Here is a 19,044-nt window from a genome sequence, read left to right as displayed (position 1 = left end):
GACTTCATTTGTGTTAGGTTTTTTCCTTTTTTCATAGATACTAATGATCCTGCCAAAAAAACCCCCTGTCTTGCCCTGTTGCCTGCTAACCCCCAGTTCCCACTGACTCCTGGCTGTCTGTATGCGTCCCTCTCCAAACTGCTGGAAATGGGGGAATTCACAGGCCCTACTGTTTTCCCAGGAAACGGGATAGTCACTTCTCTTAGATGCCTTACCCAAAGGTGGCTGTGAGCCACTGCTGCCATGAAGGGAGGAGGGAACCCCCCAGCATCCTCACCGTTCGTGTTTGCTGCTGCCCATCCCTTGTGCAGCTTGGTGGGGAGCGAAGTCCGGCAAGCGACCGGTTTAAGGCTATTCCAGCCCAAAATCACTGTCAGGGACGGCAGGGCTGTCGGCTGCAGTCGCTGCTGAGGCCGGTGCCCTCCAGTGGCCCTTGGAGCGCGTTTGGCCGGAGTGTCTCCAGCGCTCCGGGCAGAGCCCCGGAGCTGCGGCAGGAGCATCCCCTGGGCTCTGCAAGCCGCATTTCACCGCCAAGGTCAGGAGCTAATGGTGACCTTTTATTCCCTTGCTGAGGAGAGCAGCTGGTGCCCTCAAGTGGTAAATCGCAGGAGGAGAGCGGCCAGGCCGTGCGAGCCGGCCTCGGGCCGCCGTGCCGGGGCCGCGGTCCGGGCACTGCTAACCACGCTGTTTTGCCCTTGCAGGACGAGACGCCGTGGTGATCCTGGTGGCAAGGACCCTTTGTTCCCGACGGAGCGGGCACAGCGGCGGCAGACAGAGCTGGGCAGCCACAGACACTCGCAAACTTGACCCACCAGCCTGTTGGTAGGGCCGGTGTAGCGCCTGGACACCAAACATCCTTCACTGACTCTGTTCTTGGTCAGCTGGAAGCCCCCCCGAAATCTCCGTGAGACTAGATGGAGCTTGCTTCGGAGCCGCAGCCCCACTCCAGCATGTCCCCAGGGGCGTTGGGGGGCCTTGGCGGACGACAAGGGAGCAGAGTGGGGCCGGGGCTGAGGCCGTGAGGGGATGCCCGGGTACAGCGATGCCCATCACACAGGACAACGCGGGGATTTTCCTGCCCCTCCTGTGCCAGTGGCTGCAGAACAGCCGGCGGGAGGGGGCCGAGGGAGCCGAGCAGCAGCTCTGCCGCTCGGCCGTCCAGAAGCTGAGCGAGTACATCCAGCTCAACTTCTCCGTGGACGAGAGCAACCTGCAGCCAGGGAGCTGTGGGACTTTGGATACGGAGATCTGCACCATGTACCTGGCCCAAGAGATGCGGAAAAATGAAGTCCTGGGCTTGAGCTTTGGGAATATCCCTGCTCTGGGGGACTATGGGGAGAAGCGTCGGGGAGGAAAGAAGAGGAAGGCACATAAGGGGCCTGTGCTCGACGTCGGGTGCATCTGGGTGACAGACTTGAAGAAGAACAGCCCGGCTGGGAAGTGCGGGAGAGTGCGCCTGAAAGACGAGATCCTTTCTCTGAACGGGCAGCTGATGGTCGGTGTGGATGTCACCGGAGCAAGGTAAGGGGGGCAGAGCCACCTGCAGCAGCTGCCTCTGGTGCCACATGCTGCAAGGCACAGTTGATACTGATGGAAGTCCAGGAGAAGAGGTTTGGGCCTTTGCTTTCCAGCCCTGGACAGAGCCCAGGGTTCGTTCTTAAGGTCTTGTCCAAAATAAATAACAAAAGAAAATTGATAATTAGCCTATGTATGCTACTCACACTTCCGCTGGAAAATTTTCAGGGGTCACTGGGTCAAAAAATTACACATCATAATCAACCAGAGGGGCTGCACTAAAGTAGGACTCTCCCTAGGTCTGTATAAAGCTATTTTCTTAAGCAAAAATGAACACAGATGCAGCAGCACTGGAAGGTATTTTTACAGGTGCTCATATTTGTTATTGAATTATCTCAGTTGAGGGAAGGATTTTTGACAGCTGAATGTTGTATGAGATTTTCTCAAAGCAAGACATTTTTGTGTTTTCCAGTTTGGAACAACTTCATTTTAATAAATTCCCTTTGTTTTTAATGCATTTTCTCTCTTCTGATGTCTCCTGACCCAGAAAACTTGAAATCTTTAAGAGTTCAAATCAAAAATTAGGATTCTTGCAATAATACAGATTATTCTTGTGGTTTTTTTGGTTATTTTAATTCAGCTATTCCATGCTGTAAAATCAGTTATTGTCCCAGTTTTGCTCTTTGTGGGCTGATAGACTTTCTCACATTACCCTTTGCAAAGGCAAAACCCTTTCACTGCTGTAGATGAGGATATAAATGTTCATTCATCCCTGAGGTTACAATGTACCTAAGGGCATGAAATCCTCCCCCTCTTGGCAAAAGGGAATTTATTTTGGAGGTGGACACTTTTGGAAACCAGTTCCTAGTGAAGTGACACGAACAGGCAGGATCACCTCACTTGAATGTGGCAGGAGTTTGGGCTGACCATCACTCCCAATTCTGACATGTGGCAAATAAAAGTAGTGACTCCTTAATCTGTGGGTGCTGGGCAGCTCAACCTTCTATGGTTTTACAGGTATGAAGACAGCCCTCTGTAATTCCTAGCCTGTGATTCAAAAAGTCTATACATGTGACAGTATCAGTCAGTGGCACCTCCGAATTTGAGAGTGTTTATGGCAAAGGGCAGTTAGTTTGCTCTTTCCCCTTTGTCAGATGTCACTGTTTCTAAATACAAGGCAATTGCTTGCAGTGGGCAGCAATAATGTTATCTTATTAATAATGCAAAATGACAGATAATAGCCAATGAAGTTGAAAATATTTGCATTTCTGTCCTTTTTGGCCTGTCTCTGAAGGCTTAATTTAGGGCTTTTTCCCTTTTGGGAAGCTCTGTTATTAAACCGGCAAGCTGTGACTAACCAAGTGCTCCATTTTCCTTACTTTTTTTGGCCATTACAAAGGCAGAGTTTTGGTAGTGTGGAGCCAGTGTTGTTCTTAAAGTCCTATTTTAGAATATTCAACATCCAATTTAGGCCAAAATTTAGGACACTTCATAGTCAAAACCATTTTCAGCATCCGAAGCATCTCGCCTAACTTGACTGCTATTTGACAAGGGTGATGGTGATGGATGACAGCTTGGGACCTTGAGGATGCTCCCAGTTTGGAGAGCTGGCCTTTTCCTATCAGGGAGCTGGCTCCAAACCCACATTGTGTGCATCTGAAGTGCTTGAGGGTGCTTTGAGGGTCTTTCAGTAGCCTTCTCCACTGGGGTGCTCAGAAGGGACATTATTCTGTCTAGCTTTACAGTAGGCTGAATGGCAACATCAACTTGCCTTCTGGAGAGACTGCTTCCAAGAAGAAGCTTTCCTAGGGAATTCCATATTGCTGCTATGGTGGGAGTAGCAGAGCCCTTTCCCCCTTGGTTTTTCAAGTTGTTGTTGGGGCGGGACAGCACACTAAATAGTAGTTCTGATTCAGTTTCTGACTGCCTCATTATTCCCTGGCTGAGTGAGAAACACTTCCAGGTCGATACAAGAGGCTGTGGGTGCTCTGATTTGTGGTGTGATTTACTTAGTGGAGCCTGCACATGGTCAGTGAAAGTAAAACACTGCCTGAGCTCCTGCAGCACCAGGTTGGACTGTGCAAGCCAAATCGCTGCTTGTGTATTTATTCCACACCTGCCAGGTGTTCCAGGGCAGCCCCATCTTGCCTGATGAAGGAGTTTTTCACACTGATGCTATGGGGAATCTTCTGATTTATTCCCTTAGCAGTGGAGGATTTGGCACGGGGGTCTCACAGCTCTGCTGTTTCCCTCCTCTGCAGCAGGGTGTGCAGAAATGTTCTCACATACCCTGGGCTTCATGTAACCTCAGCTCTAGCTCCAGCCTGCCATCCAAACCCTCCCTGTTCAAGGGGCTAAACTAATACACCAGAAAACAAGAGAGAGGAGGTGAGGGCACACAGTGCCTTCTGCTGGCTGTCCTATGGATATGGTCAGCCTCTAGAGGATGCAGGGGCAGGTGATTGGAGCTGGAACAGATTGGGCAGCCCTGGACAGACAGGGCTGTTTTGGCACCTGCCTGGTGTGCCTACAGGTCCTCATGTCTCAGAGTGGTGATGGGGTCAGACACAGTAAGAGCAGCACAACAGTTACTGGAGGAGCCAGCTGTGAGTACCACTCATCTGTCTCTTTCCTTGCTAGGAAAGCTGAATATGACTTCTTTAAAGAAAAGTTATTTATTTAAATTCCACCTGATTTCCATGTAAACAGCAGAGATGGGTTGATTATTACTGAACTCATTTCTTTTATTTTTTTTTCCTTTCTTTTCATTTAGAGAAACATTATGCAGTAATAAAATCATCAAAGCTCTTTGCTTAACAGGGTATTATTACATTAGAGAGGAATAATGTAGGTGGTGTCATTTTTAGTGATGTTAGTGATTGAGGGAAAATTATTGCTCTCTTTAGAGTTAGCAAATTGTGTGTCTATCAAACACAATTGCAGGGAAATGAGCTGTATTGGAATACTGAACAAAGGTTAGTCAAAACTCTGCCTATTTATTTATCTTCTGTCTATACAACTGTATCTCTAAAATACGTGGGTTATGTTCCCCCAGACAACAACTTCCTCTGTATTTTGAATCTACTCTATTCATTTTGGGCTATTACTCACTCACTGAAGGGAGGCTGTTAGTATTTCTACAGATGACAGATGAATCCTTCATTTCTTGAACATAACTGAATGGGGCTTCATTGAGTAAGTCCTTAGAACACTGCAAAAAAATGAATATAATATAATTCAGTTTGAAATATTTGATTATGAATTTTATCAAGCATAGCTGCAGTGCTTGGACACAGCTATCATATACAGTTAATCTTTAAAATCAGTGCTAAGTAGATTTTCAAATTCATTCTTGTAAAAAGCAGACTAAGATACATTACTAGTGTTGACAGTATGGTAGAAACATGAGTTATTATTATAATTTTGTCACTGAGAAAACCCAACCATTCCTTCAAGGTACCATTTTTCTCATTGCCAAAAATTACCAAACATTGCCATATGTGAGAATACAGTCAGAGAAGTAGCTGGCTTCTTTTTAACCCGCAAACTGGAGTTGCTTCCAAAAACATGAAGAGAGAAATATTTTGACAGCCATACCTTTGCACAGTGCTTTCTTAGTCTCTCCTCTTCAGTCAGTGTCCTGGGGGGAGTTGCTAAGACTTCTCCTCAGAATAGATATGGCATGCCAGATTTCAGGGAATTCAGTTTATTTTCAGAGATGCTGAGAAGGACCTTCAAGAATCAGGTCTGCAATGGGGAGGGACCTTCAAGTACCACTACTGAAAGCAAATGTTTTGCTTTACCTGGAGCTGAGAGTTTTCAGTAGAGCCAAGGTCTTTCCTGAATGCTTGTTGCTGCTGCACATGTTATATTCATGCTTCCACGATAGCTGGAACTGCGAAGATGAAATCCTGCTCCTCCTCACACATCAATGCCATTAGTAGGTGTGTGTGATATATGGACATTCTAAGCACAGTCCTGCCTCTCTGTAAGTGCTAGCAGCTGATTACAGAGGACAATTCAAAATGTCCAACAAAATTACAGGTCTCAAAATGTGCATAGTGCTTTGTGCTGCCTGCTGTGGCAGTCATTAACAGTCCTGGGCTCTGCTGGGTGAAATCTTGATGTTCTTTGTCAAAAAAGGAGTTCTTGCTGATGCTGGAAACAAATCATGCAGTTCTTGGCTGTAATTAGAGACAGATTCTGCCCTAAACAGGGGTCTTCACGAGGGCAGTCTTCTTTGTTCCTGTGCTGTGAGCCCTGCAGAAAAGGAACAGACCTGTACCTGCAGAGCAGTGCATGTGCTGTGGGTCTGGGAGCAGTGAAGTATTTGCTGTGTCTAAGAAGAGCTGCTCAAAAATCTAAGTGTGTTTTGAAAACTATTTTGTCTGAAGAAAAACACTTCCAAGGCACTTTTTTATTGAGACTCCCTTTCTTCAGAAGTTTTAATGGGATTATTTTTAAAAAATAAACTGCTTTGCTCCTGCAATAGAAATATTTCCTTGCTGGGAGAAACATCCTTCCCCTCCAAATGTGGTTACTCTTTGGTATTCAAGTGCTCCAGTTTTGCATTTTCCATGGGGCACTGCTTCCTGCCATGCTGTGTTGAGGCACTGTCACTGCCTTGGGAGGCTCTCTGTCCTTGCCATGACTGCTTTGTCACTGTCCTGGCAGCTGCAGTTGTCTCTGGAGCATCTGCAAGATTTTGTTGCACTCTGTTGCTCATCAGTGTGTTCAAAATGCATCCCTGTACCCCTACTGATGTATGGGGATGGGATACTGTGGAAACTCCCTCAGCACATCAGCTGCAGCCCTCAGGCCACATTTTGGGTAACAAACCCATTCCTTAGCAGGGTGGGCTGTTGGGGTGTTTGAATGCCTGTGTTATGATGGAAGGGGTAGTTGAGGTCTCTCTGCCTATGATGGGGTTGTGTTTCATTGGAGTTTTTGGGGATTTATCTTCCTGGCAGTGCAATCTCCTCTATACATCCTTTTTATTACAGAAAAATCACCCCAAGAAAATCATCACTGGCCGTTGCAGAAAGCTTTGCCTAACAGCACCCTCACCTCCCAGGCACATCAGGTTGCATGGACCAATTGCTCTGCTTTACTGTGTTTCCTCACCTCCTTCCTAAAGCAAAAGTGCTGCCAACACAAAGTGCTGCTCAGTACAAGCAGCTGCTTTTCCTGGTCTTAGTAGGGCCTTCTCTTGGTTATGTCCACAAGAAAATATTTTTGTTTTAATAGGAAAAGTTTATCCTGTACCTCTACCCTTGGCCAAGGGGCAAACATTTCCATGTGAGCTCCTTGTTAAAATATTAACAGCACTGACTACATAGTGAAAAATAAATACAGTGGTCCTGGAGACTGCAGCCTCCAAATGCAGTCTCAGGGAATAGAGTTCTCATAACTGACCTAAAAAATACCCCCAACCTGTAGTGGAATTGAATTAGTTTCCTTTTTTATATCATATTACTGATCTTCGTGCTGTTAAGTGATGGATCAGGGCACAGAGGTTGAAACCTGGGGGCTTGTTATCATGGGCAAGGATGAGAGGCCTGCGCTGATGTGCCCTCCAGGCTGCCTGGTGCATGGGTCCTGAGGATGGAAAATAAGCAGCACACAGGGATTTTGGCTGAGTGTTTTCTCATCCTGTTGAGCTGCTGTGAGCTGGGATACAGTAAATGTGTGCTGAACCTGCACAAAATGAGAGAAAGCCTATGGGTGTCTAACGTTTTCAAGACACAGCCTAAGTCTCTCTGTGCTCCTGAAATCTGGAGCATGCAGTCCCCTCTGAAGCATGGCTGCTGTATTTTACACTTATAGTAGATATAAATCCCTACCTGATAGTGGATATAAATTCCTCCCTCTCCCCTCCCTTAAAAAATGGCAGGACTAAGAAACTAAGAAGAGATGTTTTTCTTCCCTTCTTTTATGTTTCCTGGAAGGTATGAGCAGACTTAGCCACACGTGTTGAGAAATAAATTGCTCTGAAGAAATGAGCTTTATTCCAAAGCCTCTCTTAAGAGCCAAAGTCTTAAATAGAAGGTCACTAATCCCCAGACTCAGCAGAGATCATTTAGCTGGTTTGTCCTCTTTGCTTTATTAATCTGTGTGTGTGTTCACTCGGTTTCCCCTCCTGACCCTCCAGTTCCTGCTGTCCCTCTCAATGTCCCCATGCCAAGCTTCTGTGGAGGTACAATTCATTCCCTTGTAGAAGTGGCCATTAGCAACATCCCATTACCACAACTGCCTCCTTAACAGACTTTCTGAACCCCTCATCCGCCTCAAATTTGCATCTTATTTATCTTCTTGCTCAGATGAGTTTTATCTAAACTCCATAAAAAAAGATGGAAAGACTTCCACGGATTTAAATAGCTCACATTCTCTATGTGTTTGCATATTTGTCCAAAATATGCAATCTTAGGGATCAATATGCCCGTCACTGCCTTCTACACAGTGTCAGCACTGAACAACAGAGCTGGCCTCTCTCTAGAAATCGTGATTCCCCGGGATCATACATGTATAACTAGGCAACATCCTCAGGTTATCTGCCAAAATTGCTCCCAGCTCTGCCTCTGCATGCTTGCTTTTCAGAAGCATTGCATCAGGCTTGAAAAGACTTGGACAATGGTTGGTGGTGTTGCCTTAGGAGGTGTAAAAACTTCAGAGGTTATAGAGAAGGTTTTTTCTGTGTTTTGTTTTTGTTTTAATGAGCTGTGAAAGTTCTGATTAGAAATCTGTACCTTGCTGCCCAATGTACGGCAGTGCTTCTCCATTTAATTTGCTGTTCTGACCACGCTGCGATTACAAGAGAACAAGCCCAGTGTTTGGGAGGGAGCTTTGCTCTCCTTGCTCTTCCCTCCCTGCTCATCCTCTGTGGGAACAACCTGTTTTGGTGAGTCAGCCTTGTGCCTTGTCATCTACCGTGATACCAAGTGCCAGCAGGATCCCTTTTACATCCTGAGTGGGATTTTCAGCCTGACACACAGCAAGCATCTCATGCTCTCAGGTCATCTGGAAGTACAGTCAGGGTGCAGCAGAATGTAGCTAATTGGCAAACTGCTGGAATGTGCAAAATAAGAGTTGCTTTTTTCCACTGCTCAGCCAAGTAGCAGGTGAGGCCTTCAGCCACAGCATCAGTTATTTTCACAGCCTCTCCAGCAGTGCGTTTGCTAGCACAGAACAGTGTTTAGCCATCAATAATTAAAAATACAGATGTTCAAAGACACAAGCAAGGAACATTCTGTGCCCATTATTCCTACTCTTTCTATAATGCTTGTGCCCAAACACACCAGTTTGCCATGTGCAGTCATTCACAACATCTTCTAAACTGTAAATGTGACTTTCTTTTCATATTCTGTGAGTCGAGAATTTTGCAGAAAGCAGGCTGTAGGCTAAAGATTGATTTTCTTGAGACAGAAGCTCTGAGCTGCTGCAGAAGGGGGAGGTGACTGGAGCCAGGTTACTGGGTGGCAATGAGAATCCTAGGAAGTTGTCCTTTTCCACCTGTACTGACGGATGTGCTACGAGTCCTGGAAAGGGACAGCTTCTCCAGTCTTCATTCAAACAGTTTTTCTTACAGCATGATCTAAGTGAGCAGCATTCTCATTCTTAGATGTCGTGCAAGCAGGCCATGATCATACCTTCTTGGCAACCTCTGGGTGTGACAGTTGCTGTCCTGGACTAGGACTGAACTGTGACCCTCAAGAGCTAAAAGCATTAACAGTGATGGCGGCTTAAAACCCACTTATCCCCTGTCCCTGGAAATCTGGCCTGGCCTGGAAAGGGCAGGAGCAGGGAGGGTTGAAAAACGGTGAACGTGTTTCAAAGACAGTTCCACAATCAGAGGCTCAACATCACCTCAGAGAGATGGTTTGTCAACATGAACCTGCCATCTGTGGACATAGGTGAGAGGATAACTACAATAAACACAGGTGAGATCAGCAAAGAGACAGGTATATAATCACAGAGACAGCTGTTGCCGTGGATGTCTTTTGGGATGGGATTTTTTTTTAACATGGAAAGCTCATTGCTTTTTTTAGCTCATGTGACACTTGCCTCCAGCTCCAAGCAGTATCACATGCTCCTTGAAACTTATTTTTCTGTCTCCTTTTTGTCAGATGTGGGCTAAGAGGCAAAGGGCATATGTATCAACTGCAGACTCTGCAGTATTGCTCACTGTTCTTGCTTCTTTCTCTGGGTAAAATATATGATGTTCAGCAAGATCACCTAAGCCTCCGAAGGAAAACATGTTTAACAGGCCAGTAACAGGGAAAAGATAAGTTGGCAGGCACTGTGACAAGATTTGGGGCAGTTCAAGAATACTTGTACCTTCCAAAACAGGACAAGAGTAAGGCAAAAGGTGACTATTTGCAGCAAACTTCACCCTAGAGCATCCAAGACTCAGGAATCCCATCCAACTGAAGCATCTCTAATAATAATGTGAGAAACTAGGGGTAGATGGAAAATGGATTAAGGCTTTTTCAAAATAAAACAGAATTGTTGAAACATGACTGAAAGAGATTACTGTTTCAGCTGATGCCTAAGACTCATTCGTATTGTTTATAAAGGTGTCAAGGTCTGGTTTTAACCCTTCTCCATAGTTAGTGCTATAGATAACCAGATGATCTTCAAAAAAAACCCAAACAAACAAACAACTTGCAAAATAAATATTTGATTAATAAAGTAATAACTTTGACCTATGTTTCCTACACCATTACTTGATCACTGGAATAGGTTCAGCTAGCAGGGTAACAATTTGATGAAACAAAAGTCAGGGAAGTCTTCCTTCCCATCCTTCTACACTTTGACCAGTGTATCTTTTTGACATCATAACTAAAGAATTACTGAGTTATTACCAATTTTGCGTAGCCAGGACTATTTTTATTGTGGTAACAAAGAGAAAAACAGACATGTGGTAGCCAGTAAACTTTGTGATACCATCTATATGAGTACAGAGCCTTAGGCTAGAGGTTGGGGAATTCTGTCTTGAAAACTCGTGGATGACAAATGGAGCCAAACCAGTGTGCGATGTTCTCACTGAAAATGGTTTCTAATAAACACTAATTTTTCTGCTGAAAACAACATTTCATGTTTTCATCTGTGGACGAGTTCTACAAAAACAGATTTTTCTCAGTTTCCTCTAGAGGGCAATGTCATATAAATATTTTAAGCGATTTCTTGGTTCTGTCAACCGGGAATTTTAGCCTGTCTTATCTAGGAATTTGCAAGACAGCAGTGAAAATTGTTTCTTTACACACTTTTAAGATGGGTATATACGTAATATAATCTGATTCTCGGGTTTGTAGAGTGCAGTAGCTAATCCCTTTAAGAAGCAAGAAATATGTTGTGCATTTTGGATAGATTTGGCTATTCTGAAATGCAAAGAAGGAACTGCTGATGAAGACTTGACTCTCTTCTCAACCTGTGCAGCTTCAAGGACTTCTAGGAACTGCCCCTTATGTGACATGTTAGAAAGATTATAATCCAGTCGTCTAAGAATAAAGTTACCAGTTGTTGTAGTTTATGTCTGTAGCTGGAACTTCAGAGCAGAAGATAAATCTAAATAAAAAGTCTAAATAGTTCGTAAGACCTAGGAAACAGAAAGGTATTGTGTTATTTATTTCCATAAGAATTTATGTATGTATTCCTGGGTTTACAAACTGTATTGCTTGTTTGATGTATGCTAGTAACAGCACAATTTCCAAATTATTTGTCCACATAAACAGCTGGTGAAATAACTCAAAGGTGGTCACTCTGGACCTTAGTAATTTAATTTAAGGGACATTTTTAGTCACTGTAGTATAAAAATGGTAACTGTAGATAAAAGCGGTTTTGTTTTCCTTAAAGCTGACAGGTAGGATTTGAAACATACTTCCATGGGCATAAATTTCTTTTTTGACACCTGTATCATTATCTTCCTTCCTTCTCCCAAATTGACATTAGTAAAATAAAAATATGCTCTTGACATTGCAACATGAAAATGGCTTTAGGGAAATCCTTTTACAGTTTTGTCTCCTTTTCTCTCCTGATGGCCACTAGTCCTTTGGAGATTCACCATAATGGCTTTACTGGACTGTCTGTTAAATCCTGTGCATTTACTGAATTTGTGGGTTAACATTCTTGATACAGTATTTTTTTCAAAATAGTAGCAGGCAATCTGCAGTTATCAGGTTCTCTAAATGAATAAACCTGTTTGTTTTTCCCCAAACAGGAAACACAATTAATTGAAGTAAAACACTTATACCCCAAAGTGCTTTATTTTGAAAACAATGGCCTGTGAATAAAAAAGCAGTATTTGCATTGGCTTCAAAGCCTGCAGGCATTAGGTAGCAAAGTAAGATTTGCCATCTACTTTTGAGTAATACCAACCCTAAGAAAAATCTGAGGTCTTCTGTAGGCTTTAAAAGCTTAAATAGGTGAGAATTGCTTTTTAATTATTGCTGCTGGCCAGGCAGGACTTTTTCCTAAACTCTGCCTTAACAGAGTATGATAAGCAGTTTGCAAATGTTAAATTCCTGGGAAAAAAATTTAGAGACATTAGAGGAAAGTAAATATTCTTAGTTTCATTTCTCCTGCTGCATGAGAAGCTGTGTGTTTGAACCTTATATTCATCACCACCTTCATTTAGGGCTTGTGTTTAGATCTCACTCTCTCTAAATTAGCTGGCAGCTTAATGCTTAATCACAGGGGGATTGTTCCTTGCCTGGCTGAAAGGAGCTGTGTTTGGGGCTGTGGGTGTGGGAAGGTTGTTCCCCCTGGGCTGGGATCCCTGTTCGTGGGTAGCCCCAGGAATGTCACGCCTGCATGGCTGCAGCTACTGAAGGAGCCACCAAGGCCCACAGCTTCATCTTCTCCTGGCCCCCTCTGCCTTCCTTGCTGGTGAGTGCTCTGCAGTGCAGCTGTGCCCGACCTCTCTGACAATTCTGTAATACCACGGGCTTTGCTGGAATGCCTTCCCACTCCAAACTGGCTTCCAAATTTCCTCCTGCCACTGCATATCTCTCTCAGCTATACACGAAATCGTCTAATCCCCAGTCTGGTTTTCTGTTGTGGCCTGCATTTGGGAAGTAAGTGGTGTATACAGCAGAGCAGAAAATTATTTAGTAATCCAGTTTCATCAGGATGAACTATGTGGTTAAAATAAATCAGATTTCAATAGTTCACCAGTTATGCTGTGGAGAAAGAAGTAATAGTTGAAAAAGATGTACAGATGCCAAATGGATTAGAAGTTAATGGCTGGTATATGGAATTCTAAATCAACAAGGGTTTATTACAGGGCTCTACCTTTAAAAGGACTCTATATTATATAGTGGAAAAGAAAGGCGGAATATCAGTGCTTTATAAGAATGATTTTGTGGCTTAAATGCTTTCTGTGATGACCTGAGAAACAAATTATGAACTGTGGAAATGAATTTAGGGAGCATCATCACTAAGAAAAAAATCATGCAAGTTGAAGAAGTAAACATCTCTCTTCCGACAGGTAATTTCAGATGAGCTTCAAAACAAAAGAGGTAAATGACAAGAAGATAGAAAAAATTTAGGATGGAAGGAGGACTTAAAAATTCATTAATCCTGACTGGATGAATAATAATCAGAACTGTTTTGTCTGATATGTAATTAAATTAGATATCATCATCTGTTAAAACGATTCAGCCAGCTCTAATAACCAAGGAATCCAATTCTGAGTCCAGGTGTTAGTTCCCATACTCCCTGAGGTTTTCCTGGCCTCAGGGATATTCTCTCATTTAATGATAGTATCAATAATAGTATTAAAGAATATGAAAAGTAATAGTCTCCCTTTTGATATAATCTTCAACATGCAGAGCAGCACACCTGGGACGCACTGTCCATGTCCTACATCAGGGGAATCATGCATGACTTTGCGAAGCCAAGTGAAGGTCTCCTCTAGATTAAAAAATGTCATATACCATATATATGGAGTCATAAGCTGCTGTAAGAATCCAACATGAACCCAGTGTAAAGAACTAGTTTAAATTCCATGTAAAGTTTTGACTTCTTTACATTTTAGTGGTATTTGCTATTTGCTTGTAGCTCATGTTGCTGCCTACAGTAGGCCCATGGTTGTTCCGTCTTCACCTTCAATTTCTCTTCCACATGCTTCTATTTTAAATCATTGACTTGTAAGTTATACTTTCATAAACTGTATATGACTTAGAGCTATGTATCTACCTCCTGTCAGGGTCTTACAGCCTCATAGATAGCACGTGTGGACTTAAGAAGTGTTGGGTCCTGGTCAAGCCTTTTCCCCACGCTGTGAACAAGTCACGGCCTCGGTGACAGGGAGGTGATGACAGGAGCTCACTTTCTGCAGGTGCTTGAGCTCTCATGGGGAAAAGCACTCTATTAAATGCTGGGTTTTATGGCAGAGAGTTTCTTTCCAGGTACTTGCTTGTCTGGTACAGGGTTATAAAGTCAGAATACCTTCACAAGGGCTAAAATTCTTTGAAATACCTGTTTCTGCAAAAGTATATTTGAGCAATATCAATAAGCTCTAGCTTAGGAGATACCTGCCTGGTTATGAATTTAGCTATTATCCAGTTATGGATAATAGTTATCATAATGGTTATGAATTTAGCTATTCTTCCCCAGCATCTCCAAGAGGTGTCCATGTACAAGAGCAAGGTTTATTTACGTGTAGAGTTTTCTAGAGTAATGACAGAATGGAAAAACTGAATTCTGTTTTTCCGAGGCCTTGAAGCCAAAACCCTGTCCTTTCCTATGCCTACTGTTTTCTATGTGGGGAAAAAAAATCTAAAAACAAAACAAAAAATTCCCCTCAGCCTTGTTTTTGTCATGGTGATCTAGCCAACACACAACTGAAGTCTGATTTCCATATACAGTATTTGAGATTTGTGGTGAACTGAGAAGGTCTGAAGCCAATCCTGCTGGAGCTGCCAGTTATCTGGTTGGAGTGCTTGCTCCAGTTTATAGAACTTTGCATATTAGACCTTACTGCATTATCTTTTAGAGCTGAAACAGAGAAAAAGTCTCACAGGGCTGAAGACTTTGGATGGCGGTTTATTAAGGAAAAAAGGGGGCACTTTATGGATTTATTGGATAAAATGTGATTAAATAGTTTCCTGTTTAACGCAACGCTTATTTTGTGAGAACTTCCTTGCAAGTATGAACAGGCTAATTGGAAAGCTGAGGAGGAACCAGTATCAAAGGTAAGTGTGTGAGAAAGAGAAAAACAAGACTAAATATAACCATATTAATTCACTGCATGGCAGACACATACTGGGAGCAGCTTGGTAATGCAGGGGCCATTCTGCTACCCCAGCTCCCAAACTTTACCTCTCTCATGGTCACTTCACATGTCCCCCTTGCTTTGTGGTCCCCGGTTTGCCAGTCAAGGAGCCCATAGGGTATGTGCAGGAGTGATGTGGGAGTTTCAGGTGCAGACACAGGGAGGAAGTTTGTATGTAGTCCATGGAATACTGTTTCTGGGGTTCCCCAGGCTCCTTCTCTGAGGACTAACTTGGTGCATGGAATGGGACAAAAAAGTGAACGTGAGGTTGGGCTGAGTTTCCTTTTTTGTCACGTTTTGCTGCACGCTCTTTCAGCAGCATTCATCAAAGTAGCCTGGAAATTGTGTCCTGGAGAAATAGCTTGATTGAATATATAAGTTTTAAACTTAGCATTACTCTTATTTTTCCCCAGGTTGCCTGCATTTGGAACTTTTAACCTTTAGATTGTGCCAATTGATCAAAATGTTCCTGTGCCATTATTAAAGCTTGATTTTTATTTTTCTTCTCTTTCAATTGATGGCAAAATCTGCCTCTGACTTAGGAAGAAGGCTTGGAACCTTACCAAATGAAAACCTGAAGCCAAAGAAGAGTATTTGTTGTTTGGAATACCCTTTCTTTCTTAGTACAATCAAAAGGCAAACTATTTTTCGTCCCTTGTGAAATGGTTACATATTCATTCAGGGGGAAGGAGGTGAATCCCAAGTGTGGGAGATAGAGGAGCAGTTCCTGATTTTCATATGTGTAAGCATTTTGGCAAGGCAGATTGATTAACTGAAGAGATGACTCTTGGTTTATGACCATGTAAAAGGAGAATTGAACCTGCAGGATGTGTTCTCAAATATGATCAGCTACCACAGATTGGTCCTAAAGAACCCCCAAAAAAAAAAAAAAAAAAAAAAGAAGCTAAGGATCAGTCATAAATCTTCAATCCAAAAAGATTAAGAGATAGCCTAGGGAAAAATCCAAAAGGGATCAGAAATCCAAGAAGGATCCTGCCCATGGAGCCCATAGGCACAGTATCTGAGATCTGCAATCAGTACCAGATGCTGCTGATACGTGATGTGGATCTTGTAACAAAGAAATGCTGGACCCATTCAGCCCAAGCAGGAAGCCTTGCAGATTAAATTTGTATTAGTTGGAGCCTGTAGATTGCTTTTGCAAGCAAAATTGAGCTTGGGTGTTAAGATGATCTGGATCAAGAAACCCAAATTAGGTTTCCTCCTTAAAGAGGAATGAGCACATTTTGGCACCAGTTTTCATAACGGTTTTAGAAAGAAAATATTTGGAAACAGATGCAGTATGTTTCTGTATATTAAATCCAGTCTGTGAAATAGAGCTACTCTCTCTGACTGCACAGAATGGTCAGAAGACTCCTGGAACAAAATCCCCCCTAAATTGTATGTGTTTTAAGGAAGACTCTTTGAAACATTAATAAGTGGCGAGTGGATGGCATATTCTGATATGTGCTGGGAAGTATGTGCAGATGAAATGCAGGATGGTTTGCAATGTTTAAAAAGCAAACAAGATCTGGGCTTTCTCTTGGAATATCATAAAGATCACATCACATTACATTAATGTAGGCTATTCTAGCATAAAATGAAAGCCACAATCTCTGCAGCCCTGGTCTAGGACACTGGGGAGGGTAATATAAAATGACTCCAGGGTGGAGCACAGGTTGCTGGAGGGGACAGCCTCTGTTGTAACCTATATTATTTTTGTAGTTAAAGAGAAGGGAAGAGTGTTGCTTTCACAGGAAATCCTAGTGAGCAAGCACATAAGGGCAATTAATGGGGAACTTCGGAAAGTTAATTCCTGAACTGAGAGCTTGTATAGCCCTACTTGCTACACAAGTCTTGCTAGCTGGGGTGCTGGCAGTGCAAGTAGAGCCGAAGCACCCTCCTGGGTGTTTGCAAGGTGGTAAAACACTCTGTTCCCTGGTCTTCTCTGAAAACACGCTGCCAGAATTTGTGTTACTCACCTTGAGATGTGTTTGAGAGTTGGTGCACTCCTGGTAGCCTTCTTTAGCAGAGGGTCTGGCCTTGCTACCCCTGGCCCAGCATTATTCTACACTCAAGGTAGTGACAGGGGTTGGGAACTGGCACCAGCCCTCCTCTCTGTGGCCCTTCCCTCTCTTGTCTTTGTCTTATGCTTAATCTCTTTTCTGGGATGTGTGGTCATGCTCCATTTTGTGTCATGGCTTAATGACATACAACACTGCCAGTGAGGGAAAGCAGGGTGAGCACCTGGAAACACTATCCTGGAGGAGATTGCCAGAAACACCTTGATGGGCAAGTTGCTCTCTTGCCCAAATCAACTTCCTCTGGTTGTTATGGAAATCCCAGTATGAGACCTGAACAAGTGTGCAGAACCCTTTCCAACCTGCAGCAGCACCTTGCTACCTGCAGTAGTTGGGGTTGGTAGGTCTGAGGTACATTTTCCCCCTCTCTGGTAACCCTTTGAGATTATAATGAGATGTACATCATGTTCTGTGTGTACAGAGAATACTTAGATTGCTGTTTTCGTGCAAAGGAATCAAACCCCCCAATAGCTGCATTCCCCTAGGCTGCAGAGCGCCCCATGCAACATTTTACACTCAGCAGAGTTTAGTGGAGTTAAAAATAGTTCTTGTTGTCAAAATATTTCTTGTTGTTAAAAATGTCCTTAGGATACTTTATGAAGTGGTAACCTTTGGACATTGCAGGGTAAGAAAAAATCAGAACATAGCCTTTAATGCTGGGGGAAAAAAAAAAGTTTGTCTTAATTGCGCAATATGGGAGAAAGTTTAGGAGCAGAGAAAAGTGCCATCACCTTGGGAGGGGAAGAATGGAATTTAAATGGAGATCTAAGGGTGAGTATGTAATGTAAGATATTATATCTTTGTTAAGTATTTTTTCCTTCAGTGCTTGAAAGTTTACCTGGAAGAAAATGTCTGACTATGTGTAGTGGATGAAAGTTTTGCTGGGAGTCTTTGAATTCAAGGCACGGTAAAGCCTGGCTTTTCACTTTTAATTTGATTTTAGAGGGTAATGTAATTCTAAATTTGGCCTGCAAGTTATAATTTCTAAAAACAAGCTTAGATGTGTGTTTCCACCCTGGAAAAAAAAAATCACTCTTAGTGATAACAGATTGTTTTGAGCAAATGCATGTTTCTGTGTAGAGTCTCAGAACTGGGCCATACACTGTAAAGAAGTGAATGTGTTAAGTGAACAGAAATTTAAATTAAAACAGAGGACATTACTAAGAAAAATGCATACAATAAATAGGGATTCCAATGTGGCAGACAGCTTGATATTTTTTCCTCTTAATAATTGTAGCTGGAGTTAAATATCAAAGATAAGGTAAATTGCTTAAAGGCTGTATGATTTCTGGCTTATTGCTCTCTGTTTCACTTCAGCAATACCAGTACATTTCTTTATGTCTGTTTTCTGGGTTCCAATCTGAGCTATTGCTTTGTATTTTGAAATTAAATACAGTATACTTAATGCCATGTAAATTACCACAATTGTGAATGATGTGATATCGTATAGTTCTGGCACTACAAATTCACCTGAATTAGAGAACTGCTGGATGAGAAGGCTTTATCCCAATTTATAGAAGCCTCTAAATAGATTCTACAAGCACATAAGGAAAATAATTAAAAAGTGAGGTCAGAGAGCTATATTATAGGTACATTGCATCATGGCTTGGAGTTTCATGGAATATTCTCTACAAGTAAGTGATTTTAAAATGTACATAATTGATTTTTAAAAATACCAGCTTATAAATAAACTGCAAATGCATAAAATCAGCTCTAATTTGATTGCTTACTAAATATAAATATTTTCACAAACAGCTCTCTGCCCTCAAAGCTCAACCTCTGGCTAATGGAGCGTATATTGAAGATCATATTCCAAAAAGGTGCTTGTAGGGAGCAGTGGGAAGGGGTTATCAACACAGTCAACTTACCTTACATCACTGCAAGGAAACTAGTAAGCAGAAAAAGAAAAGAAAAAGAGTCTACTGGAGACTAATCATCTTAAATAACACTTTAAATAACAATTAGCCTTAACATAGGAAGTCACAGTGTCAGCCCTCTGGGACAAGGACCCTACGCCTGTGTTCTCATTACAAACTACTGACTATATTTTTGAGTGCTATAAAAATAATAATTATGGACAAGTGAATAGAAAAATAAAATTGAGAAGTTCAGTTTATTGACAGCTCTCAATTCGGTTTCCCATGGATTGCTTTCCATATTTTTTATCTAAAAATCCCT

The 19,044-nt window shown here is 42.6% G+C and overlaps 1 protein-coding gene across 3 annotated transcripts in view; it reads left to right on the top strand.

Moving 5' to 3' along the window:
• The first annotated feature begins 733 nt into the window (after positions 1–733).
• Positions 734–19,044, top strand: part of PDZD2 (PDZ domain containing 2) — a 138,663-nt gene continuing 120,352 nt past the window's right edge. For 2 of the 3 annotated variants that reach the window (XM_039709868.1, XM_039709865.1), the window contains exon 1: positions 735–1,521. In XM_039709868.1, the coding sequence (XP_039565802.1) occupies positions 1,043–1,521 (479 nt within the window). In that variant the 5' untranslated portion in view covers positions 735–1,042. Of the gene's footprint in view, positions 1,522–19,044 lie in introns of all 3 variants that reach the window. The other variant, XM_039709869.1, reaches the window with a different exon arrangement.

Source organism: Passer montanus, unplaced genomic scaffold, assembly GCF_014805655.1.
Source record: "Passer montanus isolate IOZ18808 unplaced genomic scaffold, ASM1480565v1 scaffold22, whole genome shotgun sequence".
Taxonomy (NCBI): Eukaryota; Metazoa; Chordata; class Aves; order Passeriformes; family Passeridae; genus Passer; species Passer montanus.
This window is presented reverse-complemented; position numbering and strand designations above follow the sequence as displayed.